Source organism: Podarcis cretensis, assembly GCF_951804945.1.
Source record: "Podarcis cretensis genome assembly, chromosome: 1".
Taxonomy (NCBI): Eukaryota; Metazoa; Chordata; class Lepidosauria; order Squamata; family Lacertidae; genus Podarcis; species Podarcis cretensis.
The window spans coordinates 6,491,665-6,518,979 of NC_137170.1; the positions used below are offsets into that span (position 1 = coordinate 6,491,665).

The following is a 27,315-nucleotide window of genomic DNA, read 5'->3' on the forward strand; positions in this document are numbered from 1 at the left end:
AGCTTAAAAGAGAGGGAGGGAAGCATATTCATGAGAATGTGAAACTCCAAACAAGGACCCCAGCTTCTTGAATGCGAAACGGTTTTTGTTTGGGTTGAGGGCTCCTACATCTTGGTCTATTAATAAGCTGCAGGTCTATACTTAGCCGAGCAGCAAGGGGTGGGTGTACCGCTGCTTCTGCCTGGCAGGGCCTGGCGTTCCTGGCCTACTTCTGTGCAGCAGAGTGTGTTTGATGGTATCGTGCCTGCAGCTTCACAGCCTGCCGTTGTAGGGAGTGAATGGAAAGGTGCATCGCATGCTTTGCTGCACCCAGGGCACTTGAGGTATTAGATCGGATCGCGCCGTCCGTTGTTCTCCTGGTATCGTTCTGTACAAACATCACACATCAGACGCTTCAGCTGCCCAGGCAAGTTCAGAATCTGGAATAAAGGCTTCCGCACAAAATGTGTAGACGTAACAGGATCGGGATGAGCTGTGCTCATGTAGAAGATGCAGGGCGGTTAGAATAAAGGACTTCTTCGCACCATGCGTAGCTAAACTGTGGAGTTCTCTCACACAAGAGGCAGTGATGGCCACCAACTCTGGATGGCTTCGAAAGACAAATTCATGGAGGATAAAGCAGTTGTTGAGTAGGAGCCACAATGGCCGTGTTCCTCCACACTGTTGCAGGCAGTAAATGCCTCTCGAATGCCAGTCGCTGTGAGTAATCCCAGTTGAGGAGGAGAGTGATCTGTTCTTGGGTCGTGCTTGTGAGTTTCCCATTGGGGCATCTGGTGGTCCACTATGAAAACAGGATGCTAGATGGGCCATTGGCCTGATCTAACAGAACTCAACTTTCGTCATTACTTTTAGAAAGATGTAAGTTTCTGGTCCTCAGCATGGCAGAAGTGGGAGGAGATCTATATTTGTCTGTCTGTCTATCTATCAAGTGGGAGAAGATCTCTGTCTGTCTGTCTGTCTGTCTGTCTCTCTCTCTCTATCTATCTATCTATCTATCTATCTATCTATCTATCATCTCTAGCATTTTGTTGCCTTCATCAGAGGAGCTCAAAAGTGGTACATCAGCCTCACAACAGCCATGTGCTTTAGGTCTGGCTGAGAGCCAGTGATTTGCCACAGGTCATCTAGCTAAACTAAGGAGGAACATCAGTCTGGGTTCAAGACCTTTGGCGATAAAGCCCAAGGGAAAGCTGTACTGCTGATACATTCTCTTCCAGTGCTTTGCATTTTTACATTTTTTGCCGAGGGTTTTTATTGGGCTCCATTGTATTTTAAGTTTCCTTTGGTTAAACGTCTTACGATGCATGTCGCTATTTAAATTTAAAATAAACACAGACTTTGTTTCATTGTTGAACTGACTCCCGACCATTGGGAAGGTCAGGACTTTAAATGATGAAATGAACAATGAATGTTAACCTTTTCGCTTATGGAGCTTCTGAATTTGCATAACAGGATCTTGTCCGAGAATGTTTTTATTCCAGGTTCTGAAATACCCTAATGGGAGGGACTTGGTGGTGAGAGCTTGTAGAGCCATGGGGCAGGAATGGGAATGGGGAGCACGCTGCTACTGTGGCTCCAGTCCTCACTATGGGACCGAGTCCAGAGGGTAGCATTGGGAGAGTGCTTTTTGGCCCTCTGGTGGTTATGCTATTTTATTTTATCCCCAGTGCTATTTAGTCATAGAACTGTAGAGTAAAATAAGACCGCGAGGGTCACCCAGTCCAACCCACTGCAGTGCAGGAATCTTTTGCCCAACATGGGGTTTGAACCCACGACCCAGAGATTAAGAGTCTCACACTCTATCAACTGAGATATCCCAACTTCACAAGGTAATATGTATATGAAGTTGTTGGGAGAGGTCATAAGGATTTTGGGGACAAGGTGCTTTAGCTGCACTGATGACACCTGACTGGATTTCTCCATAACATCTCAATTGGGAGAGGCTGTGTAAGCCCTGGGCTGGTACCCTTTGTGGCCTCCTACTTGGTCTACCGGTCACCACTGGCCAGAGTTCTTGAAAAATGGAAGTGCCCTGAACAGCCTCTGAAAGGGGCTGGTGATGTCAGAACCTGGACTCCCTCCAGGCAAATCACACACTGTACTCAAAGTTTCGGGGTGAGCTCCCATTGCTCTGTCCCAGCTCCTGTCAACCTAGTAGTTTGAAAGCACACCAGAGCAAGTAGATAAATAGGTACCTCTCCGGCAGGAAGGTAAACGGCATTTCTGTGTGTTCTGGTTTCCATCACGGTGTTCCATTGCACCAGAAGCGGTTTAGTCCTGCTGGCCACATGACCCGGAAAGCTGTCTGTGGACAAACGCCGGCTCCCTCGGCCTGAAGGCGAGATGAGCGCCGCAACCCCTTAGTCACCTTTGCCTGGACTTAACCATCCAGGTGTCCTTTACCATTACCTTTTTACTCAAGGTTTGTTGTTGACTTGCTGCTTGGTTTTTTTGTCTAGGGGAGACAATCTGTGTAAATGGCAAAGAGCCTCCCTCGCCATTGAAACTTGAGGAAGGGGAAGAAAACCTCATGTTTCCCTGAATCACTGGAAGTCTATTGTTCTAGGGCTGCCCCTGTAGGGTCGTGGGATAAGCTGGCAGGACTGGGAAGGGCCGTCGCTCTGTGGAAGAGTTTGCCATGCTTTCCATGTGGACTGCCCCAGGTACCATCTCAAGCATCTCCAGTCAGAAGGCTGACCGGGGGGAGGGAACCTCTGCCTGAGACCCTGAAGAGCTGTTTCTAGATGAACCGACCATGTGGGTTGCATGAATAACGCTGAATTAGCCAAAACAATGGCATTTGGGGCATTTCTGTTGTGTGCAGTGATTTTGCCCGTACACTGGGTGTAGTATGATGATGATGATGATGATGATGATGATGATGATGAGTCCATCTGACTGGGTTGCCCCAGCCATACACTGCATATTTTGCAGTGATGTTTTGTGACTGTCCTTGAGCTTTCTGTGTCGATGGGAGCTATAAATATCCAGGAGACGAGAGGTTGTGGCTGCTCTTGCCTACCGTAGCTTTAGGAAATTCATTGCCCTCTCTTTCCACTTTGAGTTGTCATTCCCAACACCCTCCAGAGGGAAGAGGCCTGTGATGTTCTGGGCGGCAGTGCTTTTAATACATCTGGTTGATTGTGTCCTGGTAATTTTTATGATGTGTCCTTTTTATAAAGATGGAATGTTTGCTGCCTGCTAATTGCTTGCTGCCCTCTAACCTCCCCTTCCTTTTCCTTTTCAGAAATGCCCTTCAAAGGATTGTGCCGAACACCGAGGGTGCTGTGATGTCTGAAACTGCGCAGAGGGGCTTCTCCCTGAAGGTACTGCTCTCAATTTGCCCCAGCGAGGTGCCTATGTGCAGCTCTGCGTATTTGTTTTTGGCATTTTGGGGGTGCTGTGCAGAAAATCTCTTCCTATTTATACAATTTGGGTGCTGATTTTTAATTTTTTTTTAACGGGTGGGGAAGGGATCTTTCATTGTAGCAAGAGACTGCTTGGGAGCTTCCTTCTGTTTTGCACTTTACATGTTCCAATCAAGAGGTATACCCAGATCCAGTACTTTTTTATATTGATTGATTGATTGATTGATTGATTGAATTTATAAACCGGCCTATACTTGGAGGTCTTAGGGCGGTTCACAGAACAAAATCAACACCCAATAACCTCCCCCCACAACAACCCCACATTTTAAAAGGGCATAGGATGTCAATCAAATCAACCAAAGGCCTGGTTAAAAAGGAACATATTTGCATGGCGCCTAAAGATGTATAATGAAGGTGCCAGGCGAACTTCGCTTGGGAGAGCATTCCACAGATGGGGAGCCACTGCAGAGAAGGCACTTTGTCTACATCCTCGAGCCTTACTAACTAAAACTCATCCAACACAACAGGCCTTACTAACTAAAACTCATCCAACACAACAGTGGTGGAGTCTCCTCCTTTGGAGGTCTTTAAGCAGAGGCTTGACAACCATATGTCAGGAGTGCTCTGATGGTGTTTCCTGCTTGGCAGGGGGTTGGACTCAATGGCCCTTGTGGTCTCTTCCAACTATGATTCTAGGATTCTATGATTCTATGACTAGACTGTGCTCTGGACAAAAGGCCCTGTACAACCTGGAAAAGCTCTGCTGGATGACATAATGAGGATACAACGGAGGCAGCAATGTATGCCTTCTTTGCTGCCTTCACTGCCACTAGGTAGGCTCGATAGTGAGCCCTTACCAGTGTTTGGTTGCATTCATTCAGATCTCTCCTCCACTTGCGTTCAAGCCGTCTTCCAGCTCATTTCCTCGCCCTAAGCTCTGGAGTATACCATGGGGCCAAATGGGCTCCACGAAGTGGGAGAGGACGCTCAGGGGCGGTCGTGTTAATAGCCTGAGCTGTTCGGGTGTTCCAGAGGTCAGCCAGGGCTTTGACGGGGCGCCAGTCATATCACCCAAAAAAACCCCCAGAGCTGTTTGGAATCCCACTGGATCCATCAGCCTCCGAGGGCGGACCTTCCTAATAGGCCTCTGTGGAGGGGAAAAATTGCTGACAGCCCAAATCTCAACAGGAAGTGATCTGACCATGACAAAGGACTGGTGTCAATGTCCCCCATTTTCAAATCAGCCTCTGCCCAGTTGAGAAGACAAGGTTCAGAGTATGGCCTACCATGTGCATTGGGCCAGTGACATGTTGAGACAGCCCCATAGTTGTCATGGCGGCCATGAAGTCCTGAGCCGCCCCAGAGCCAGCTGCCTTGGCATGGATGTTGAACTCTCCCAGAACCAGCAGTCTGGGAGTCCTCAACACCACCTCCGAGACCTGCCCTGCTAGCTCAGGCAGAGTGACTGTTGGGCAGTGAGGTGGCTGGTAAACCAGCAGAATCCCTAATCTGTCCCGATTGCCCAGTGCCAGGAACACACACTCTAGATTCCCCCTCCAACTGGACAGAGAGCCTGGAGATAGAGAATCTCTACTGACTCCCCCTCCCCAACCCTCGAGTCTGGCCTGATGCTGCAGTGAGTACCCAGGTGGGCACAGCTGGGTGAGACCAACTCCACCCTGCTCACCCACCCAGGTTTCAGTGAGACATGCCAGATCAGCCTCTTCACCCATAATCAGATCATGGATGAGGGAGATGGTTTCCTGGGCTGACCTGGCATTCAACAGCAGCAGTCGCAGACCCGAGGGCTGGATGATATGACAGCCACAATTTCCCAGGTTGGGGGAGGGACTGGCACACGGCACAGTCACTAACTGCCTGTGCTGTGTGGCCCTTACGCGGCCCGCCCCTCCTCCCACGCCATACCTCCCCCTACCCAGAACCACTGAAATTGGGCCTCCCCCTGCTCCCCACCGCTCCTCTCCTTCCAGGAATATCCCACAAAATGCTCTTAAAACCCAATTAAAAACAGTTAAAACACCAAAAAGACCAATTTAAAAGGATATAAAAATAGAATTAAAAGCAATTTAAAAGAAAAAGCCCTCTTTGCTCAGCAGCAGCAGCAGCAGCAGCAGCGCTTATAAGACCTGTCAGGCCCTGCCTTGGGCCCGGTGGAGAGAGGCAGGAGCAGGGCCCTCAGGCTCTCATTTATTTATGACTTTTTTCTTCCAAGGAGCTGTCCAAGGAGATGTATGTGGTTCTCCCCCTCTCTTTCATCCATACAACAATCCTGCGAGGTAGGTTAGACTATGAGATAGTGACTGGCCCAAGGTCACCCAGTGAGCTTCATGGCTAAATGTGGATTCGAACCCTTCTCTCCCAGGTCCGTGATCCAACACTCTGAACCATTATGCCACACTGGCTTTCATGCAGAAGGTAGCTGGACACAAGCAAATATTACAAGTTCAAAAAGGCAAATACTTTCCCCAGTTTTAATTCAGGAGAAAATTGGACCTTGGCTGCCTGAAATCTGGGGAAACTGTTGTTGTTTAGTCGTTTAGTCTTGTCTGACTCTTCGTGACCCCATGGACCAGAGCATGCCAGGCACTCCTGTCTTCCACTGCCTCCCGCAGTTTGGTCAAACTGTACTCAGTGCAGCTGGGGAAACTGTACTCAGTGCTTATTTTCTGCATTGGGATCTTAATTAGTAGAACTTGGGAGAAGCTGATCTCCAAGAGACAAAGAAATCGCTGGTGAAACTCACACCCTCTCTCCTAAGTGTTGCACATCTACTATCACTGCTGCTTTGTTGTTGTTTAGTCGTTTATTTGTGTCCGACTCTTCGTGACCCCCTGGACCAGAGCATGCCAGGCCCTCCTGTCTTCCACTGCCTCCCGCACGTTGGTCAAACTCATGTTTGTAGCTTCGAGAACACTATCCCACCATCTCGTCCTCTGTCGTCCCCTTCTCCTTGTGCCCTCCATCTTTCCCAACACCAGGGTCTTTTCCAGGGAGTCTTCTCTTCTCATGAGGTGGCCAAAGTACTGGAGCCTCAGCTTCAGGATCTGTCCTTCCAGTGAGCACTCAGGGCTGATTTCCTTCAGAATGGATCGGTTTGATCTTCTTGCAGTCCATGGGACTCTCCAGAGTCTCCTCCAGCACCATAATTCAAAAACCACTGCTGCTGTCTTCAGGCCACCCATTCAAGCTGCTTCATTTGGAGAGGTCACATGAGAAGCTTATTGTGCAAGCTGCTGAATCTGCCTTACGTTGGCAGGATGAGTCCTGGGTAGATCTGAGAGCTGGCTGGCTGAGCTTTGTAGTTTGCAATCAGCTCAGACTTCTGTTAACCACTTCTGTAGTTGCCTGAAGTGAGCAAGACTCTCCTCCAGGTGACCAGATGGAGCTTTGTAAAACTGGAAGTGCATTGGGGTTTGTGGTGTTGGTGTCATGTTGTTGTTGGGCCTTTGATGTGCTACAAAGTTCTGTTGGCAGCTGGGCAAGTAAGTTTTGTGGATCTGTTTGCAAGGCTAGCTCAGTTTCTTAAGTTGTGTGATGTCTTGGCTCAGCCCTACTCAGATCCGTGACTCAGAAGTCATGCCCTAAAATCCCAGGTGTGTAAGAGATGTCTACAGTTCCTCAGTCATGAGGAGAAGGAGTACTTGGTTCATACAGCATTGTAGATCTTGTTTCTAGAGTTTTTGGGGTACAGTTCCCATCATCCTTTACCACCGGTCCTGCTAGCTAGAGATAATAGAAGTTGTAGACCAAAAGCAGCTGGAGACCCAATTTTGGGAAACCCTGGTCTAGATTCCAGCTCTGTGATTCTGTGAGCTGTTCCCAAAAGCAAGTGAGAGAGAATATCTGGAAAGTAAGGTAAAGGTAAAGGATCCCTGGACAGTTAAGTCCAGTCAAAGGCAACTATGGGGTTGCGGCGCTCACCTCACTTCAGGTCCAGGGAGCTGGCGTTTGTCCACAGATAGCTTTCCAGGTCATGTGGCCAGCAGGACTAAACTGCTTTTGGCGCAATGGAACACTGTGATGGAAGCCAGACCACACAGAAACGCTGCTTACCTTCCCACCGCAGCTGTACCTGTTTATCTACCTGCACTAGTGTGCTTTCAAACTGCTAGGTTGGCAGGAGCTGGAACAGAGAAACGGGAGCTCACCCTGTCGCGGGGATTTGAACTGCCGACCTTCCAATCGGCAAGCCCGAGAGGCTCATTGATTTAGACCACAGTGCCATCTGCGTCCTTAAATCTGGAAAGTAAACCTGGATTTAAATGGCAGGTAGACCTTGGGTCAACCAATATTCTGGCCCCTCATCTTGGATCCATAAAGCTTTCTATGTTCTCGTCTTCTTGTCTACATGAATGACACTAGCAATTCTTGTTTGCAGCTGTGCAGAATTACATAGTGCTCTCTCTTTCCCTGACTCTCCGTCTGACATCCCATGTCTTTCACACCCATGTTCACTCACACATACACACACAGAGTCTGGAGGGTCTACAAAAGTAGACAGGACCCTACAAGTTCCCCAGTTGGGCTTTACCTGGAGATGCTGATGTTTGAACCTGCGGCCTTCTGTGTGCAAAGCTTGGGCGTGCTCTGCCAGGGAGCGATGGTCCCTTTCTGCACAGGAGGCATTTTAATTCCCCAGCCTGCCACCGTGCAACAGGTTGCTTTCTGTCTGGACAGGCCTTGCCCAAGAAAAGGCCTGCAGTTGGGTGTAAGGAGGGGTCTCTGAACCCGTCTGTGCCTCGCTCAGGCAGGAGCCGGCTCTGCTGCCTGAAGTTGCCGTGGTTCCAGAACACGGGGTTCTCCGCATCCCCCATCATTCCCATGGTAACAGGCTGATGTCACATCTGGTGAAGGACGTGGTTTCAATGGCTGGATGACGCAGGGCTCGCGCGTGGCTCAGGTGGAGGAGCAGATGGACTTTTTGCCGGGCTGAGAGTCCCCTGGGAAGGGCGGGAGGCAAGCAGGGCCGTTTGCTGCACTGAGGGCTGAAATTGGGCTTGCTAAGAGGAAAAGGTGAATGTGTGAATCGGCTGCGTTTGCTTTCCTGCCTGTTGCTGACCGGCCTGGTAGAGAGGATGGCATGGTGCAGGTAAAACCTTTGAAAACAAGTCTTTATTCAGTGCTGGGCATGGGTGGAGAGGAGAGGACCTTTTCTTTGTCATCTCCCAAGTTTCTGTTTGCTTCGGTGGGGGGACGGGACTTTCCAATGTCGTCTTGTTTTAATTCTGTTCCAATTGCCTCATTTGTTCTCTGAGCCACTCTCTTCCCCGCCCTGCCTCCTCCATTCTCTCCCCCCTCTCCTTTTATACTTATTAGGAAAGGGAACTCTCCCCTGCCCTCTTTGCAATGATGGTCACATTTTCCTATATCCTATGAGCAGATTCCAAGATTGCAGAGTGGGGTCCCCACCCATTTGATTTGGCGGCAACCTTTCGCTCCCATGAAAGCAGGGGCCGATTGTTCCGATTCCCTGTGTATATGTGCTTTGGCAAGGCTTGAAGGCACTTCCAATCACGGCTGCCCATTGTTGGCTTGCAGAAGTGGCTGCAAATGAAAAGGGTTCAGCCCCGGGGCAGTAAAGATTATGGGATTGTTCTCCTCCCTGCCCTGCCTCCCTTGCCCTACAACTACTGGTTTCCATGACATACAACTTTCCCTTCAGCACTTCCCTGCTGGGACTTCAGTCCAAAGACCACTGCTTGGTGGACAGGAATCTTTGCATCTGTCTGCCCCCCCCTCAAATATTTTTTAGTTTGCCCTCTTTCTTTTGTGCCCACGTTGGGGATTTCACAGGTGCTGCCCTTGGCCTCATTCCTACGTTTTGGAAGTTTTTTTACGCCAAGACTGCTTCTTGGTTTAAAAATAACAGCAGATATCAAGGTATTGAAATAGCGCACAGCTGGGTCCCATTTTCACACGGCGCATCGTTGAAACAAGGGGACTCGCTCCTACGGGAGGTAGTGATACAGCCATCAACTTGGATGGCTTTAAAGAGGGATTGGACAAATTGTTGTTGTTGTTTAGTTGTGTCCGACTCTCCGTGACCCCATGGACGACAGCACGCCAGGCAAATTAACGAAGGATAAATTGGTAGAGCATAAGATTCTTAGTCTCAGGGTTGTGGGTACAAGTCCCATGTTGGGCCAAAGGTTCCTTCACTTCAGGGGGTTGGACTAGATGATCCTCGTGGGCCCTTCCAACTCTACCGTTCTATAATTTCTATGATTCTAAGGGCTACTAGATGCAATGGCTATGCACTGTCAGAGGCAGTAAATGCCTCCGAATACCGGTTGCTTGAAACTGCAGAATGGGAGATGTTCTGTTGTGCTCAGGTCCTGTTTGTAGGACAGGCCACTGTGAGAACAGGTTGCTGAAATAGACAGGCCTAAGTGCTTATTCACTGGAGTCGCTGAACTCAGACCAGAATACTAGTCTGAGTTTAGAGCAGGGGTCAGCATCTTTTTTCAGCAGGGGGCCGGTCCTCTGTCCCTCACAGCATGTGGTGGGCCATACTATATTTTTTTTCGGGGGGGGGGGAATGAACGAATTCCTAGGCCCCATAAATAACCCAGAGATGCATTTTAAATAAAAAGACACATTCTACTCATGGAAAAACACACTGATTCCCAGACCGTCTGCAGGCTGGATTGAGAAGGCGATTGGGCCGCATCTGGCGCATGGGCTTTAGGTTGCCTACCCCGGTTTAGAGCATGTACTCTACCAGTGAGTATGTAGTCCTTAAAGGTAAAGGTAAAGGTACCCCTGCCCGTACGGGCCAGTCTTGACAGACTCTGGGGTTGTGCGCCCATCTCACTTAAGAGGCCAGGGGCCAGCGCTGTCCGGAGACACTTCCGGGTCACGTGGCCAGCGTGACATCGCTGCTCTGGCGAGCCAGAGCCGCACACGGAAACGCCGTTTACCTTCCCGCTGGTAAGCGGTCCCTATTTATCTACTTGCACCCGGAGGTGCTTTCGAACTGCTAGGTTGGCAGGCGCTGGGACCGAGCAGCGGGAGCGCACCCCGCCGCAGGGATTCGAACCACCGACCTTTCGATCGGCAAGCCCTAGGCGCTGAGGCTTTAACCCACAGCGCCACCTGCGTCCCTCTATGTAGCCCTTAAGAGCTTGCTAAAAAGCTCCAGAGCTGGATGGGCAGCTGAACAATATCCCTGGCATTTGGGCTTCCCTTTTTCGTGATGCAAAACCTCTATTTTAGAGCAAAGTCTAACCAGTCCTAGCTGGTTTGAGCAGTCTGCTTGTTTTCTGGGATTCCTTTGGGTGAAATGTACTTCATTTAAAAAGGAAAACAAAAGGAGAAGCTGAGTCATGATTTGTGAGCATGGTGTTACATGATGAGTGATCTTTGCAGTCCTGTCAACAAAAACTATGTAATTACTAAGAAAAAGGGCTCCAGGTTCAGCAGTAGATCACCTGTGAGATTGCAAAGAGTTTGCAGGATGTTTACCTTGAGGTTTGTGTGTTATTCCTCCTTTCTTCCTTGTTCCTGGTCTGGTGCCATGAACCGATATTCTAGTGGTTTGATTCTCTGCGTTTTGGGATGGGACGGCGTGTTCTAAGGAATCTTTTAAACCCCAGACTTTAAAGGCAGTTATTTCCAGACTTAACGAGAGGCTTTCATACTCTGAAACGCAGTTTGTGCTGTACTCTTGTGTGTATGTATATGTGAGATTACTTCATTTCAGTGGGTTGGTCTAGATGACTCTTGGGAGTCCCTACTCCTGTCCCTTTCTAATTCTGTGCCTCTGTGGCTAAACGTATTCTGGGGCAGAGTAAAGTCCACTTTGCTCCTTCCCCAGGTCCTGCAGATGCTGTACTGCCTAGAGCTAAGCCATGGCTTGACATAGCACTGTGTCCAAAGCTGGGATCGTGGTCGGTCTCCAGCTACAGCTCGTGGTTTGTTTGGACTGGAGCAGGAGAAACCACAGCCCTGGGTTTGCACACAATGCTAAGCCAAACCATGGCTTAGCTGAGGATAGCTGAGCAGCAGCAGAATCAAGAAAGGGTCAAAGCAGCCAGGATTTTTCCTTTGAGTGCTAACCTGCTCACTCATTCACACTTAGCCATGTGCTTCCATGTGAAGCTGGTCATTGTATGAAACTGATTTAGTGATTTTTACCGTGCTTTAAGAACCTTGGTTATACACCACTTTTGAACATGGAGAAGAAGTTTTAAATCTGTGTCCAGTCTGGTGTTGGACTACAATGCCCATCAGCCCCAGTGAGTGTGGTCAGTAATCAGGGATGATGGCAGTTGTAGTCTGGCAGCATATTGGCTACTGTGCTATACTAGAGCAAGTCTGTGTCTACACACACAAACACACACTGAATCTTTCCTGGGATCCGCAGCTGGTTCTTGGTTTCTCTGCAGTTAAAAAAAAACAGTTCTTTAAAAAGTGGAGTGCATATGTCTTGCCTTTTAAAGACAACAATCATGAACGGGGCAATTTTTTGTAGCCATTAGTTAGTTTCTCTCTCTCTCTCTCTCTCTCTCTCTCTCTCTCTCTCTCTGTGTGTGTGTGTGTGTGTGTTTGCAGCGCAACTCCTCTCACAGCCATGGGCTTTTTGCTGGTGGTCCAGCACATCGTTTCATTCCTCTGTGGACTTTCCCCCCTCCATTCTTCAGGGTGTGAGGCTCTTCCAGCGACTTTCCAGATACTTGTCAGTGTGAGCTGGGAGGGTGTGTGTTTTAGTAGCGGTGATGAAAACAGCAACCCCCAGCTGGAAAACTGTCAGCTCTCCAGTATCGGTGCTGTAAAACAATGCTGGGATCACCCAGAATGGAAAAAGCAAGCGGCCTGGATTTCTACACACACACACTCACACACTCCTTGGAAGAAGTGATTTGCACAAAGTCTTGCAGAATGTTTATTAGGGGCAGTGAAGACACTTGGAGGCTTCTCTGGGCCTCTTCCTCTCTCTCCAGCAAAGCGGCTTGGCCAGTCCCAGCTGGGAATCATAGAATTGTAGCATTGGGAGGGACCCTGAGGAAGATGCAGCTGTCCCATACAGGGATCAGACCTGCAGCCTTAATGTTAGGAGCACCATGCTCCAACCAACTGAGCTATCCGGAATCTCCCACAGCTGTGGGGAACATGCGATCCTCCGGATGCTGTCAGACTCCCACTACCCCAGCCAGTATGGCCAGTGGCCCTGGGGATGATGGGAGTTGTAGTCCAACAACCTCTGGAGGGTTCGTGGTTCCCCATGCCTGGTGCACGACAAAAGGAAGAGGCTGCATGTGTACAACATATGCACACGACACTCGAATGGAAGTGGCCCCCTTGCTGCAATGAGTGAGTGTGAGAGAAGGATACAACAGTGATTTATTGCTTTCTCCTTTTTAGAGGTGGGGGTTAAACTAGGGTTACCAGACGTCCCTGGTTCCTGGGGACAGTCCCTGGATTTGCAAATCTGTCCCTGGACAAATTCTGTCTCCAGAATGCCCCTAGATTTGCAAATCTGTCCTGGGAAACGTGGCAGCGGCAGCCTCAGCAGCCCGGAGCCAGCCTGGTAGCACAGTTGGCTCTGGCCGGTTTCAGGAGCTGCTTGCTACCGTGGTGCCCAACATTTTTCCACGCCGGAAGTCCCCATATGATGTGTTGTGCACAAGACACATCATATGGGGACTTCCAGGAGGCAAACTGGCAGGCGCCATGGCAGCGAGCAGCAAGCAGCTCCTGAAGCCAGCCAGAGCCAAATGCACTACCAGGCTGGCTCCGGGCTGCTGACTGCCGCTGCCACTGCTGAAGGGGAACTGGGGACGTCTGGTGGTACAGATCTCTTGCCCCCTTCCCCCTTTGTTTTGACTGATCGGGGGAGGCTCGGGAGTTGTGGGCAGGCTGCCGTTGCCCAGTTTTTTAAAAACCTCTGCGCATTTATATTTCACAGGGTGCAAAAGAAGGGCTTTGCACCTTTATACAATATGCATGTGTGCTTGGGCCCAGGGTCTTTTTTCGATGCCGGAAATCATCCTGGAGAAGAGTGACTAGTGGGGTGCCACAGGGTTCTGTCTTGGGCCCGGTCTTATTCAACATCTTTATCAACGACTTGGTTGATGGACTCAAGGGCATCCTGATCAAATTTGCAGATGACACCAAACTGGGAGGGGTGGCTAACACCCCAGAGGACAGGATCACACTTCAAAACGACCTTGACAGATTAGAGAACTGGGCCAAAACAAACAAGATGAATTTTAACAGGGAGAAATGTAAAGTATTGCACTTGGGCAAAAAAAATGAGAGGCACAAATACAAGATGGGTGACACCTGGCTTGAGAGCAGTACATGTGAAAAGGATCTAGGAGTCTTGGTTGACCACAAACTTGACATGAGCCAACAGCGTGACGCGGCAGCTAAAAAAGCCAATGCAATTCTGGGCTGCATCAATAGGAGTATAGCATCTAGATCAAGGGATGTAATAGTGCCACTGTATTCTGCTCTGGTCAGACCTCACCTGGAGTACTGTGTCCAGTTCTGGGCACCACAGTTCAAGAAGGACACTGACAAACTGGAACGTGTCCAGAGGAGGGCAACCAAAATGGTCAAAGGCCTGGAAACGATGCCTTATGAGGAACGGCTAAGGGAGCTGGGCATGTTTAGCCTGGAGAAGAGGAGGTTAAGGGGTGATATGATAGCCATGTTTAAATATATAAAAGGATGTCACATAGAGGAGGGAGAAAGGTTGTTTTCTGCTGCTCCAGAGAAGTGGACACGGAGCAATGGCTCCAAACTACAAGAATGAAGATTCCACCTAAACATTAGGAAGAACTTCCTGACAGTAAGAGCTGTTTGACAGTGGAATTTGCTGCCAAGGAGTGTGGTGGAGTCTCCTTCTTTGGAGGTCTTTAAGCAGAGGCTTGACAACCATATGTCAGGAGTGCTCTGATGGTATTTCCTGCTTGGCAGGGGGTTGGACTCGATGGCCCTTGTGGTCTCTTCCAACTCTATGATTCTATGATTCTGTGATTCTATCTTTTGCCTCACCATCCCCACTACTGACTCCCTGTTGCTACTCAGCTTCAAAAAAAGGGGGGAGGGGTCCCTGGATTCATTGAAAAAAATCTGGTAACCATAGGTTAAACATTCACAAACAGCCACTCTTGATGTAGTTCTGAAACAACAGGTAGCCGAGAGTGTAACTTGCCCAAACTCTCCCTGTCGTTACCTGAAAGTTAGGTGGACGCAGAGTCTGGGGTTGGTGATGGGCATGGGCTGAGTGCTTCCTGGTCCTATTTTCCAGCTCTTTTGTGTGCTCTTCCAGACATCAGGGGGAAACCAAGATCCCCCTGAACCTGCTAAGTTTCACGGCATCTCTTACTTGTCGTTTGGCTTCCCTGAATTGTGAGTGCACTGTTCACAAGGATCTGTTTCAAACGCAACCTTGGAGCATCAGTTTGCACTGTCCACCTGCAAGCCATCCCGTGTAATGTAATTTACGTGGCAGTGTGTGGATGTGCAAACCAGCCATAAGGTTCTCAGAATTCATACAAGTGTCCGAGGCCATGGGAAGATGCCAAGCTGCCTCACATTGAGTCTAGCCATTGGTCCATCTAGCTCAGTATTGTCCACACGGACTGGCAGCAGTTCTTGTAAGGTTTCAGGCAGGGAATCTTTTCCAGCCCTACCCGAATATGCTGGAGACTGAACCCTGGAGTCTTTTGCATGCAGCTCTGCCTCTGAGCTGCTTTGGACCTTCCTCATAGTGTTTCCTGGGCATATGCTGCCTCCCAAATATCTGAATGGTTCCCAGTTCCTTTTTCAGCTCTTAAATCTTCCTCCCTTCTTGCTGCATCAACAGCTTGGCTTCCAGAAGCAGCAGAATCCAAATCCTGCCAGACTGGAAATGTGTGTAGATTCAGTGTTTGCAGTGACAAGTGCTTTGCCAGCTCTTTGAATCAAGGCTTGAGGTGTCCCCCATTTTGCCTTAAAAACAGGTTATTCAGGAGGACGCGAGAGAGCAAGTAGGAAATAAAACCTCAGTTATCAACATTCCTTAAGCTGCAAGTCACTTTCTGCTTTCGATGGAAAGTTAGCAATGTGGAGAATGGCTGCTTATTTTTCTCCCAAAGCCCCTGATCTCCCTGGAGGTGGGCACTGCTGCTGTTCTTGTATAGTCCTCCCGGGCATCTCCTAAGCTTTGGCCCTAGTTAGATTTGAATCTCAAAAGAACCTAGTGACTTTTTGAAAGGCCCATCAGGTTGAGATGCTTTGATTACCAGAACAGATAGAACATTTAATTGAATATCCTGGTTGAATGTCTTTCATCTACCACATCAAGCCACCCTGAAGCCTAATTGGGTGCATACAAATGGCACGCTCTATCAGCCATGAAGCGGTGCTTTTGAACATAAGGTATCAGAAGACTCCTTGTTTCTGCTGTTACAGATTACAAAGACCGACCGCCTAGAACAGGCATGTCCAAAATCTGTTTTGGGGGCCTAATCTGGCCCGCCGGTTGGTTTAATCCAGCCCCTCTGGTGGTTTATTACATGGGGTGAAATCCTTAAAAAACCTCAACAACTTCAACCCTTAAAAAAGGTCAACAACTTTGGTTGGCCCTCACAGCCCTTCATGTCATCAAATCTGGCCCTCTTTGAAACACCACTGGCCTCGAAATTCTTACTTTCTGACTGAGGGACCTTTACAAACGACCTGCAGCAGTGAAATGGTTGCAGGGGGCCTCCAAACTCTGTCACAGGTGATGGTTATACATGCTGGCATGCGTGGCTTCAGGCATGTGGGATTGGAGAGCCTTGGCCAAACCTTGTGGCCAGTTGTAGCTGTGTGTGTTTGTGCAGGTGCAGTGTTTCTGTATGGCAGGGGTAGCTAATGTGGTGCCCTCCAGATTTTGCTGGGCTGCAGCTCCCATCATCCTTGATCATTGGTGTCCTGAACCCCGGTGTACCTGGCAACCAGTCCTGGTGGTGTATACAGTCTCAAGTAGTCCGGGGCAAGTAGTCCAGAAATACGGTCCAGGTTCAATGCAGCAAGCCAAGTCCAAAGTCAGGAAACGCAGTCGAGGTTCAGTTCAGTGTCACAAACCAGCAGGACAATGGGGAAGAGGAAGGGGATCCCAGCGAGGGGTGCAGTCGTGATTGGTACATTCTGGGGCAAGCTGGGGATGGAGAAGGAGAGGTTGGGGGCTTGGAAAGTACTCACAGGGCAACAGAGAAGGGCAAGGTCAGTGCACATGGACCAGGGACCTCCATCTCTGAGAACACGCAAGCAGGAATACAAAGAAGGAGGAAAACAATCTGTAGAAAGAAAACTCCCATAAGAACCTGTAATTAAAAATACTGATGCCTTCCCCTGAGCTTTTAATATTGGAGAACTTAAGCATGCTCGTAAATCCAAAGTTTTGTGTCTCTTTTGCAAAAAAAAAAAGTATACTTTTGTGTGTGTTCTGCTCTTTCCGTTGCATAGGGAGCAGTGGCAGGTACGCTCTAGGACGGTGTTTCCCATACTTGGGTCTCCACTGGTCCTGCTAGCTGGAGACCCAAGATTGGATAAACCCTTCTCTGGGGGACTGAGGCAGGCAAAGGCCCACAACCCAGCTCCCTAGCTGGCCAGGTGGGGCTCATTAGCTCTGGGGGGAGGGTTGTGATTCCTCAGCTGGATTAGGCTCAGGACAGGTGAGGTTCCCACGGCCTCATCAAGCCCAGATGCTGCAGACCCAGCACCTCAGCACTTCTCCCCTTTTAAGCCTTGACTCCGAGTCTGCTCCCTACATCTCAGAACCTTCCGAGTTTGTGGAAACGGGGCTCCCTCTGGTTCCTGTGCACTGACCCCCATTCCCTCACCATCCTCTCTTGCCCCGTGAGTACCACCTACACCCCCAACTGCTCTCATGGGGACCTGAAGGGGTCTTTTCTTTCCACCAAGTTGTATCCCATGCTGAATTCCCATTGCCTGCTGGAATGGAAGAGTTCAGGATGCAGAGCAACCTTCTGCAAAATTGGGACCAGTTTGAGGACGGTCTTGCGCTGCTTCTTATGGGAGTAACCATGATGGAACAATCAGACTGGGGACTCAATCCCATTTCATCAGGTACACGAAGGTGGCATTTTAGTTGGCAGGTATAGAAAGAAGAAAGCTTTAAGGTGGGAGTTGAATGAGATGCAAAAATTACAGCCGGTGATAATTGGAACTTAATATATATGTTAAATAGGCACACCTTTAAGCCTTCGTAGTGGCAGATTAGCGATTGCTACTGAGATGATTGTATTAACACCTGCACATTTGCAAGAAACAGTCCAAGATAACTCAGATATTGCTATCTGTGTAAGCAATTAACACATGTGGTGTGATTAAAAAAATTGTTTGTCTCCAGTTAATCCACAAGTGATGGCATTAAACGTCCTGATGAATTTGGCAGTTTCATGTTGTCCTTCACTTCTTCCAGAGCAGCCACCTACGGAGCGGCCTGGGAGGTTGAGATGTTTTCCCACTAGCGTTTATGGATATTGCCATTCCTGATGTCCAATTTGCGTCCACTCTTCAGCAGGCAAGATCCTACACAAAGTAGTGGGTGAGGGGCAAGAGGGGGGAAATTGTACAAGAATTAGGCTGCCCTCATGGCTACAACATCAACCTAATTTTTGTCCCTCCTCCCTCTTTTTCTTTTTTCTTTTTATAAAGTCTCTCCTTTACTCTCCTGCTTTGAGTAACATTTTTTCCTGATGAAGAATCCAAAAGCTTTGCCACTCTTTTGTGACAGGTTGGTTAGTCCCATAAAGTTATTGCTGAACTGTTGGTTTTCTTCTCCTTATGGACTAGTACCTTTATTTTTTACCCCCAACCCATGTGTATATATGTATACACACACACACACACACCCCGTATTTTTCGCTCTATAACACGCACCCGACCATAACACGCACGTAGTTTTTAGAGGAGGAAAATCCGTAGGCATGCCACCCGTAGGCATTCCCTCCATAACATGCACAGACATTTCCCCTTACTTTTTAGGAGGAAAAAAGTGAGTGTTATGGTGCAAAAAATACGGTATATATAGTAACACAGGGATGTGGCTAAGCAGAAAAATTAAATAAGGGTGATTTTCCAGGAAGAAGTGAAGGTGTCAGGGCTTCATTTTGGTGCTGAGTTCAGTTGCTTTTCACAGGGTGAGATACGCTAACCACCTGCTCACATTTGATTGAAAACACACACGCATATGGGCTGTGGCTTAAGAGAGTTTATTTCCAGAAAAACACTGCAGATAAGAGGCAACACAAAGGACAAGATAGTACACTATTTTTTAGAACTGGCCTTCCCCTACACAAAGGAGGTGTGAGTGAATTTCTGTCGGCAAGAATGCCGTTCAGCATCTCATCTGTTCCACAAAGATAACGCACGTGAATTTGCCCCTTATCATCATCCCTCAAATGGAGAGTCATTTTCCATCTAGCCAGACAGGGTACAATAACACAGAGTCTATCGCTGCTGGTGGTATTCTGTAAACATCCCAGCGCCTCCTGTTGGGGTTTGCTTGTGCCTGCATGTTGGGGGAGGGCCGGGTTAGGGCTGAGAAAGGGTCAGGAGGCAGCAATATCTTGGAGCCACCTCTGATGCTGCAGCATTTGTCCTTTCCCACTGAATCTTTGCCCGTATTCAGCTATGATCTCAAAGCCCTGTTGGTGCCCAGTACTTCTCTCGTGCTTTTGTAAAGTGGCTTCTGGAGAACAGTATGAAGGGGACAGCAGTGCTGGGTCTGGAAGGCATACAGTGCACAGATATTGAGCTGAGATGCGTAGTACGGGCAGTGGGAATAGGAGCAATGTGAGGAGGGCAAAGAGCGGAACAGGGCACTGGTGAGGCCCCCTCTCAATCACTGCAAGAACCCTTCTTGGGTTCTCCATCATCATGAGGCACCGTAAAAGCATTTCCGTTTGATCACGAGGACTAGGCACACTGTTTTCTTGCTAGATAATAAAACTGTAAGTCTGTCATCTGACTGCAGTTCCCATGGCCACCAACAGGTGGCCATGGCAGTTCCAATGTGATGACAGACCAGCAGGAAAACAAGCAGGCAGCAAGGCTGGCAGGCACCCGAAAAGAGCTGCATAAAGGCATGCGGGAGGCACACCAGAGACTAGTTTGGCAGACCGCTCTCTCAAGGAGAACAGTGTGCGCTTGGGCAGACGGCTCTCGGAAGCGCCTTCTACCCTCCTTTAAAAGATGCTGGGGGTTCGGACAAATTGTGAGGGGTGGTGGCTTCCGGCAAGCTGTGAGGGGGAAGAGGAGGGGTGGTTAAGGTATAAAGGGAGGGGCTTTGGCCAGGTGGGGGGGGGAAGGGCTTGGCAAAGAGTTGGCAGCGCCTTGTTTAAAAGGGATATCTTGTAGTAGTAAGGCTGCCTTCAGATATCTTTGGAAAGTCGTGTAGTTACTCATCTCCTTGACATCTAGTGGGAGGGCGTTCCACAGGGTGGGTGCCACCACCAAGAAGGCCCTCTGCCTGGTTCCCCGTAACCTCACTTCTCGCAGGGAGGGAACCGCCAGAAGGCCCTCGGAGCTGGACCTGAACGATGGGGGTGGAGACGCTCCTTCAGGTATACGGATTTGAGGCTGTTTAGGGCTTTAAAGGTCAGCACCAACACTTTGAATTGTGCTCGGAAATGTATTACAGTCTCTTAGTGTGGTGGCAGACCTACGCCTGTGTCTGCTTAGTCAGGGATTTTAGATCTGCAGAAATTTGGATTGAGTGCAGGAAGAGAGTCGTTCTGAAGCGCTTGACAAGATTCCGGATGCAGCACTGCAGAGATGAAGGCTTGCAAAGCCCCGAGCTGCCACCTAATTGCCAGTACGGCCTGTTTAGCAACTCGGTGGCACGATTTCCTAGATACCAACAAGTATTTAACCAGATGACATTCCACTGCCTTGGCACTGACTAATCCATATATTTTTTTCCAGCTCAGGGCTTGTTTTCCACCCTGGGCTCTGCCTGCAGGTCACGTGTTTGTGTCTGACGTTTTCCAGGCGTCCCTCCAGGTTCTCTCCAGTGTGGCGGCAAACGCTCTTGTGTGGAAAAACAACAATCCTACACTCAAGTGAATTGGGGGAGGGGGGAGGTGTGTGGAAGAGGGAGAGGCACACATGCTGTAAGGAGCAGATTGGGGGAAAGTGCTTGTGCTCATTCTGCAGTTTCCTCGGCCCAAGGGGCTACCAAAGGCAGTCGCTCCTGTGGTGTGTCAGCCGGTACTCCTCTGAAATCCAATATGCTGCCTAGATTTTGAAAGTCAGCAGCATAAGGAGTTCTGCTGCTCCTACTTTCTGCTTCCCTATAATGTGAGGGGTCCAAGGACCAGAAAAAGGGTGAAACATCATATTATAGGACCAACCCATCCTTTGCCAAAAGACAATGGCAAGCTGTTCGATGCCACAGCATCCTTCTTCCCAAAGTGCAGTTGAGAACGTGTGTGGCTGTCACAGGAGATGGGGTGGGGAGGATGGGACATTAGACTGCAGCTCAGGTGCAGAGTATATACACTGTGTGGGCAGGAGGTCCCAGGTTGTTGCCCTCCCTCTGTCCTGAGAGACAAGGAAGCGTGCCTCTGGGGCAAAGTCAGTCTGCTGGAGAATCACAGCGCCTGCTGCAGCTGCAGAGACCAGCAACTCGTAACTGCTGCCTCCCGCGTTGTTTTTGCTGTGTTAGCAGCACCTAAGTGACATCCCTGGGTCTCAAGCCTGGATGGTGCATATGGAGCTTCTGGGCTGCCCAGGTGACAAGACCCCCATCTTAGCCTGGCTGGTGTGGTCCAAAGGAAAGCAGAGCAATGTGTTTGGCACCAGCTTGGCTGCAGGAGTTGCTGCAAGGAGGTGTACAAGGCACCATGCAGCAGGCTTTGTGTCAAGTTTACTCCTTAGCCTTTTAACTCACTGAGAGTTTGACACCCATCAGCTCCCCTCACCTGGTTTAGCCACTCAGTTGAAGCTGTTTCCCGGGGTGTGGCCACTGTGGCATGCTGACAGCTTCTAGGAGCCACAGGCGAGAGCTGAGTGCAGGGGACCAAAGGTGGACAAAGTGTCCCAGAAAGAGCACGATGTGTCTCCCAGCAGAGATACTACCCCGCCCCCAACACCCCATACACCGCCATACATTGCCAGGGAGACAAAACTCCTATCTGAAACCCTGGAGATTTGCTACCAGTCATTGTAGACCAAGGGTGGCAATGGGATGATCTCCCATCATCCTTGACCACTGGCCATCCTGTCTGGGTGCAGTAACAACTGGAAGGCATCAGGCCGGGCAGGCTGGTGGGTGTCAACTCTGTAGGCTGCACCCAAAGTCATCTATAAGCAGGAGTGTGGAACCTGGTGCCCTCTGGGTATTACTCGACTGCAGCTCCCATCATCCTTGACCACCGGGGAGTTGCAGTCCAACAACGGTGTGGTGCAGTGGTTAGAGTGTCAAGACTAGGATTTGCAACACCAGGGTTCAAATCCCCACTTGGGCCATGAAGCTCCCTGGGTGACCTTGGGCCAGTCACTGCCTCTCAGCCCAGTCTGCCGCACAGGTTCGTTGTGGTGGTTAAACGAGGAGGGGGAGAACCACCTTGTATTTAGCCTTCAGCTCCTTGGAGTAAAAAGTGAGACATAAATGTGATAAATAATACAGTGGTGTCTCGCAAGACGAAATTAATCCGTTCCGTGAGGCTCTTCGTATAGCGGTTTTTTCGTCTTGCGAAGCAAGCCCATTGACAGCTTAGCGGATTAGCGCTATTAGCGGTTTAGCGGCTTTTAGCGATCAGCTGTTAAGCGGCTTATCAGCGGATCAGCTGATTAGCGGCTTAGGAAAAGGGGGGGGGGGAGGGAAAAAAACCCCGCAGGAACTCGCAAGACATTTTCGTCTTGCGAAGCAAGCCCATAGGGAAATTCGTTTTGCGAAGCGCCTCCAAAACGGAAAATCCTTTCGTCTAGCGGGTTTTCCGTCTTGCGAGGCGTTCGTCTTGCGGGGCACCACTGTAATAAATAGACATTGCTGCATGAGGTGAGCCAGTTGCCTGACCCCTGTAAGGCACCTTCCTGTATTTTTATGTTTAAACATGCAGTTCCCTTAATAGCAGCCGCAATGCCGCTGGTGTGCATAATGCACAATGGTTTGTGTATCTTTGATGCGTTCTAACAACGCCTGTTTTCATTTCCCCCCCAGCGTTTTTTAGGTGCCAAAGACCCAGTTGACCGCCGTGTGGAGCGAGATAAGTTCAGGCAGGAGCCCCGCCAGAGGACCGGGATGGATTGGCTGTGACAACCTGCCGCAGGTGGAGGAGGAGGGGAGAGTTATGATGAAGAGTTCCTGCCGAGCTGGCCTCCACCGGGAACTGCTGAATTCCACATCCTCCGCGTTACACCCGGTCAAACGGTACGGTTAGATGCAGAGCCCCCATTTCTCCTGGGCAAACGCTTTCTACCTCAGCTGCCTTCCGATAGGCTCTTGGTGGCTGAAAAACCCATTTTTAAGCAAGGATCCCAAGGAAACGGGGAGGAACACTGGATTCCTGGCAATTTATAGACTTATTTTGGGTCCTAGGTGACTCTGATGTCTTCTACGATGAAGGCAGTTTGTGTCAGAATTGCAGAGGGAAAGGCTATGGTCTTTTATAGACTGGGTGGCTGACTAGAAAACAAGAAGCAGAAGATAAGTCAGCTATTTTCCCAGTATGTACAGTTGTACTTTGGAAGTCAAATGGAATCTGTTCTGGAAGTCCGTTCAACTTCCAAAACGTTCGAAAACCAAATCACTGCTTCTGATTGACTGCAGGAAGCTTCTGCAGCCAATCAGAAGTCATGGAAGCTCCGTCAGACGTTTTGGTTCCAAAAGAACATTTGCAGACCAGAACAATCACTTCCGGGTTTGCGGCGTTCGGGAGCCAAAGCTTCTGAGTTCTAGGGCGTTCAGGATCCAAGGTACCACTGTTCTTCATTATAAATATTTGTGTCCCTTGCTGCCAAAGCAGGACTCTCGAAACAGCTTATGACAACAATGATTGGTTTTAAAAACCCAGCACCCTAGGAAGGAAAAGCCAGAAAGAGCAGTGGTCAGTGGAATATAACAAATGTGCCTTTGTCAAGATGCCCTCCTAAGAAGTGTGTCTGGGCCTTCATTCCTAACTCCCTCGTTCTAAAACAGAAGATGCCAGACTCCTCCAAAAATTCATGGGTGCTTGAGAAATCATGCTAAGGTCATGGCTTAGGTAATTCTGGGTCAGCATTCTCTGCTCTGAAGTCCTGACAGGATGACGGGTCTTCCGCTCAGCCTTAGAAATAAAATCCAAACAAATAATCAATTTGAAAAATGAACTGAGTCTTGAGAGGCCGAAAATGAGTTTGTTCACTGTTACTGAAATTCCTTCTTCCTGTAGTTTTAGGGTCCAATTTATATCAGAGCCTTCCCCAAACTAATACCTCCCTCCCCCCAGTATTTTGGACTAGATCTTCCACCAGCCCCAACCAACATTGACTTTAGCCAGGGGTGTCGTCCACTCTCAGTTTCTCTCTCACACACATGTGTTTGTGTGTGCGCACACATGTGCATGTATGAACACACAACTCCCTACCTACTCTATAAAAAAGGTATCCCATCTCCTTGATCTCTCAGCTCCCGGCTCCTTGTGTACAAAAGCACCCTTCAAAAATCAGCAATGGTCTCGGTTTTTAATCTGTGCATTTCTCTCTCTCTTTCCTAGAATATCTGGCATGCACTTAAAGCCCTATCTCAAGTTACAGAAGAAAGAACGGCCTCTGGAAATAAGCCTGGACCCTCCCCGAAGCCCACCAATGAGCCAGCCGAGGTTGGCAGAAGAGGAGAAGCCCAGCAGCCCCGAGCCAAGCCTCTTTCCAGCCCCCTCTCTCCGGAAGCCATTGGGGACCCTCTCCCCCAACACCATCGGCAGCAGCAGGAGCCATGCGGAAGGGCCCAGCGGGAAGGAGAGGAGAGCCGCCCTCCCGGCCACCATCCACCAGGGGGACGATGGAGAGGGGCCACTGGACATCTGGGCCATCGTGAAGCCGGGGAACACTAAGGAGAAGGTCGCCTTCTTTGCGGCCCAGCAATGTGGCGACCGCACCCGGGTGCTCTCCGTGAAGAACAAGAGCACCTGGGACATCGACGGGAGGTCCACTAAGCGCAGGAAAAAGTCGCTGGATATCAAGAAGGCCAAGGTCCACCTGGAAAGGATGAGGGAGGCCAGCGGGAGGTGCTACCAGCCTGAGCCATTTGCCTGCGGCATCGAGCACTGCTCTGTCCATAATGTGAATGATAGCCTGGAGGGGGGCTTCCCGGGGCGGCCCCTGTCGGTCGTTGAGATGGTTGCTTTCTTGGAGCAAAGAGCCAGCGTCTTGCTGGCCGACTGCTCCAAAAACTGCCCCAGTGCCTCTGCTGTGACCAAGTTCCCTGGCCAGCCCAAAGCCGCTCCCCTAGCCTCTCCCGGACCTTTCCCCACCTCGGGAGTCTGCGAAGCTCCCTCTGAAAAGGCAGCCTGTGGGGCGAGCAGCAGCAGCAGCAGTGGCAGCAGCAGCAGCGATGGGGAGCAGCAGGCAGAGCCCCTTCGAGTGCTGGACATGGTGGCCAAGCTGGAGTCGGAGTGTCTCCGGCGCCAGAATGAACGCGAAGCAGGGTCGCTCTCGAGGAACAACAGCTTCCGGCGGAACGTGGGGCGGATGCTGCTGGCGAGCGGGGCGCCCCCGGAGAACGACGCCGGCAAGGCGCCCCCAGAAGCTCCCAGCCAGGAAGAGCCCTGTCCGCTGCTGGAAGGCCAGCTATCTTCGATCGTAGACACCCGTGCTGGGAACGGCTTTCTCGTGCTCGAGCAGGGAGGGTCGGTCTCCTCTAGCTGTGGCTGGCTCGGTTCTGAGAAGGTGAACAAATCCACATATCCGGAAGCTGCTCAGGCGCCCCCACATTCCTTGCACAGCAGAAAAGCGACGGTTGATTGTACGCCGAAGGAGCTAGCCACTCTTCCCAGCCTGGCTCCCAACGCGCGAGTGAGAGAGTCCGTAAGCATTAGTATCTCTGTCACCAAGAGGGACGCCGGATGCAGACCCGCCCAGCCTTCCGACGCCGCCTTGGGCAAAGACCCTCTTCCGGGCAGACTCTTCTTGCTCCTGTCCAGGTGTGAGCCTCCCCAGGAGTGCCTGCGCTCGGGGGAGACCCTCCCCGAAGAGTGCCGTGTGGGCCCTCAAGGGAAGGACACCTCCCTGGGCGATGAAGCCCCGCCCCTGCCCGCCCCTGCTCCCGGGGAGCCCCAGGAGGCGCCCTCAGAATGCGCCCCGCAGGCCCTCGCCTCCTCGCGCCTGAAGCGGCAGAGATCTCACGACTTCCTGGAGACCAGGTTCAAAATCCAGCAGCTCCTGGAGCCGCAGCAGTACCTGCTCTTCCTTCCGCACCACATCATCGTGAAGATTTTTGGGCTTCTGCCCACCCGCAGCCTGGTGGCACTCAAGTGTACCTGCGGGTACTTCAAGTTCCTTATCGGGTACTACAACATCCGGCCGGCTGACTCCCGCTGGGTCCGCGACCCCCGCTACCGCGAAGACCCCTGCAAGCAGTGCAAGAAGAAGTACACCAAGGGCGACGTCTCGCTGTGCCGCTGGCACCCCAAGCCCTATTGCCAAGCGCTGCCCTACGGACCCGGCTACTGGATGTGCTGCCACAGGTCCCAGAGGAGCGTCCCCGGCTGCAGGCTCGGCCTTCACGACAATCACTGGGTGCCTGCCTGCCACAGCTTTAACCGTGCTCTGCACAAGAAGCCCAGGGAGGCGGAAGAGGACTGTTAGCATGCCCTCCCTGGCGCAGTCTTTGTGGAGCCTCACTTCCTAGGTGGGGAGGGGAAAAGATGTTTTATGCCTTGTGATGTTTACACTGTATATAATTTTGTGGGTGGTTTTTTTGTTTGGTCCCCCTCCCCCTTTCTATTTCCCGCTTCCACAGGGCTATGAAGAAACTGCACATGACTTCTAAATCACAAGAGCCTTTTTTAACCTTTTAGAGAAAGAGAGAGAGAGAGAGAGAGAGAAATAGCCCTTCCGTGTACATAATATTCCCAGAATCTCCTTGTCCATCAGAGTGACTTGACAGCTGGTTGACCAACGTTGAAGATCACTACAACGCAGCTACGAGAGTGTTGCGGCTACAAGTCCCGTGTCGTCGTCGTTGTAAAAAGCAACAACTGTGTCTCATTTTCAAATCTGTATATCCTGTACAAAAATATACATATATAAATATATATAAATATAAATATATATTGAAAATGTTTCTGGAAGGAAACTCTAAATAGGTAAAAGAGGAATCTTCGAAAAGATTGTTTAACTGGACAACCTTAAAAAAATAGGCTAGAACAAATATTTGTTATATCTTAGGGTGGCAGCAAGCGAAAGAGGGGTGTTTTTCTTAGAGCGAAGAGTGTTGAGAAAAAGCTCTGGCTTCCCATGCCCACCTCACCTGGTTTTTGTTTCATTTTTTTTTTTTTACCTTAAAATAAAATGTGCATTCTGAATCTTGCTCACCTCTGTTTTCCTCTCAAGATTTTTCCTCATTAACGCTCTCTCTCTTAAAAAGGGGTAGTATTGCAAGCATTCTGGCTGTGTGAAAGTGCTCTGCATTACGGTCAGAGAAGCAGGGCCAGCCCAGGACACCTTGCTGCTTGGGGCAGGATAGTGTGCCCTCCCTTTTCTGCATACCCAAGCCCATGGACTGGTAGTTGGGTCTTGCCATGCAGCCACCAGCACGGAAGAATCTTCCACTACACCAGAAGGCAGCAGGTTAGTTTAGGGCATCCAGGACAAGGCCACACAGCCCTTGTGCATAGGAGAAGAGGATGTATCTGCCACCTGGGGCAGTTGCCTTGTTTTGCCTAATGAAGACAGCTTATGTAATTGAGGGATCTTGCACCTGATTTTGAATGACTTCCCCTAT

General features: G+C 50.0%; 1 protein-coding gene across 3 annotated transcripts in view; it reads left to right on the forward strand.

Annotated features, from left to right (window-relative positions):
• The window catches only part of FBXO34 (F-box protein 34), a 58,087-nt gene extending 31,191 nt beyond the window's left edge, over positions 1 to 26,896 (forward strand). For 2 of the 3 annotated variants that reach the window (XM_079993044.1, XM_079993043.1), the window contains exons 2-4: positions 3,248 to 3,326; positions 22,555 to 22,764; positions 24,089 to 26,896. In XM_079993044.1, coding sequence (XP_079849170.1) covers positions 22,685 to 22,764; positions 24,089 to 26,177 — 2,169 coding nt within the window. In that variant the 5' untranslated portion in view covers positions 3,248 to 3,326; positions 22,555 to 22,684 and the 3' untranslated portion in view covers positions 26,178 to 26,896. Of the gene's footprint in view, positions 1 to 3,247; positions 3,327 to 8,228; positions 8,479 to 22,554; positions 22,765 to 24,088 lie in introns of those variants that run through there. The other variant, XM_079993045.1, reaches the window with a different exon arrangement.
• The last annotated feature ends 419 nt before the right edge of the window (positions 26,897 to 27,315 follow it).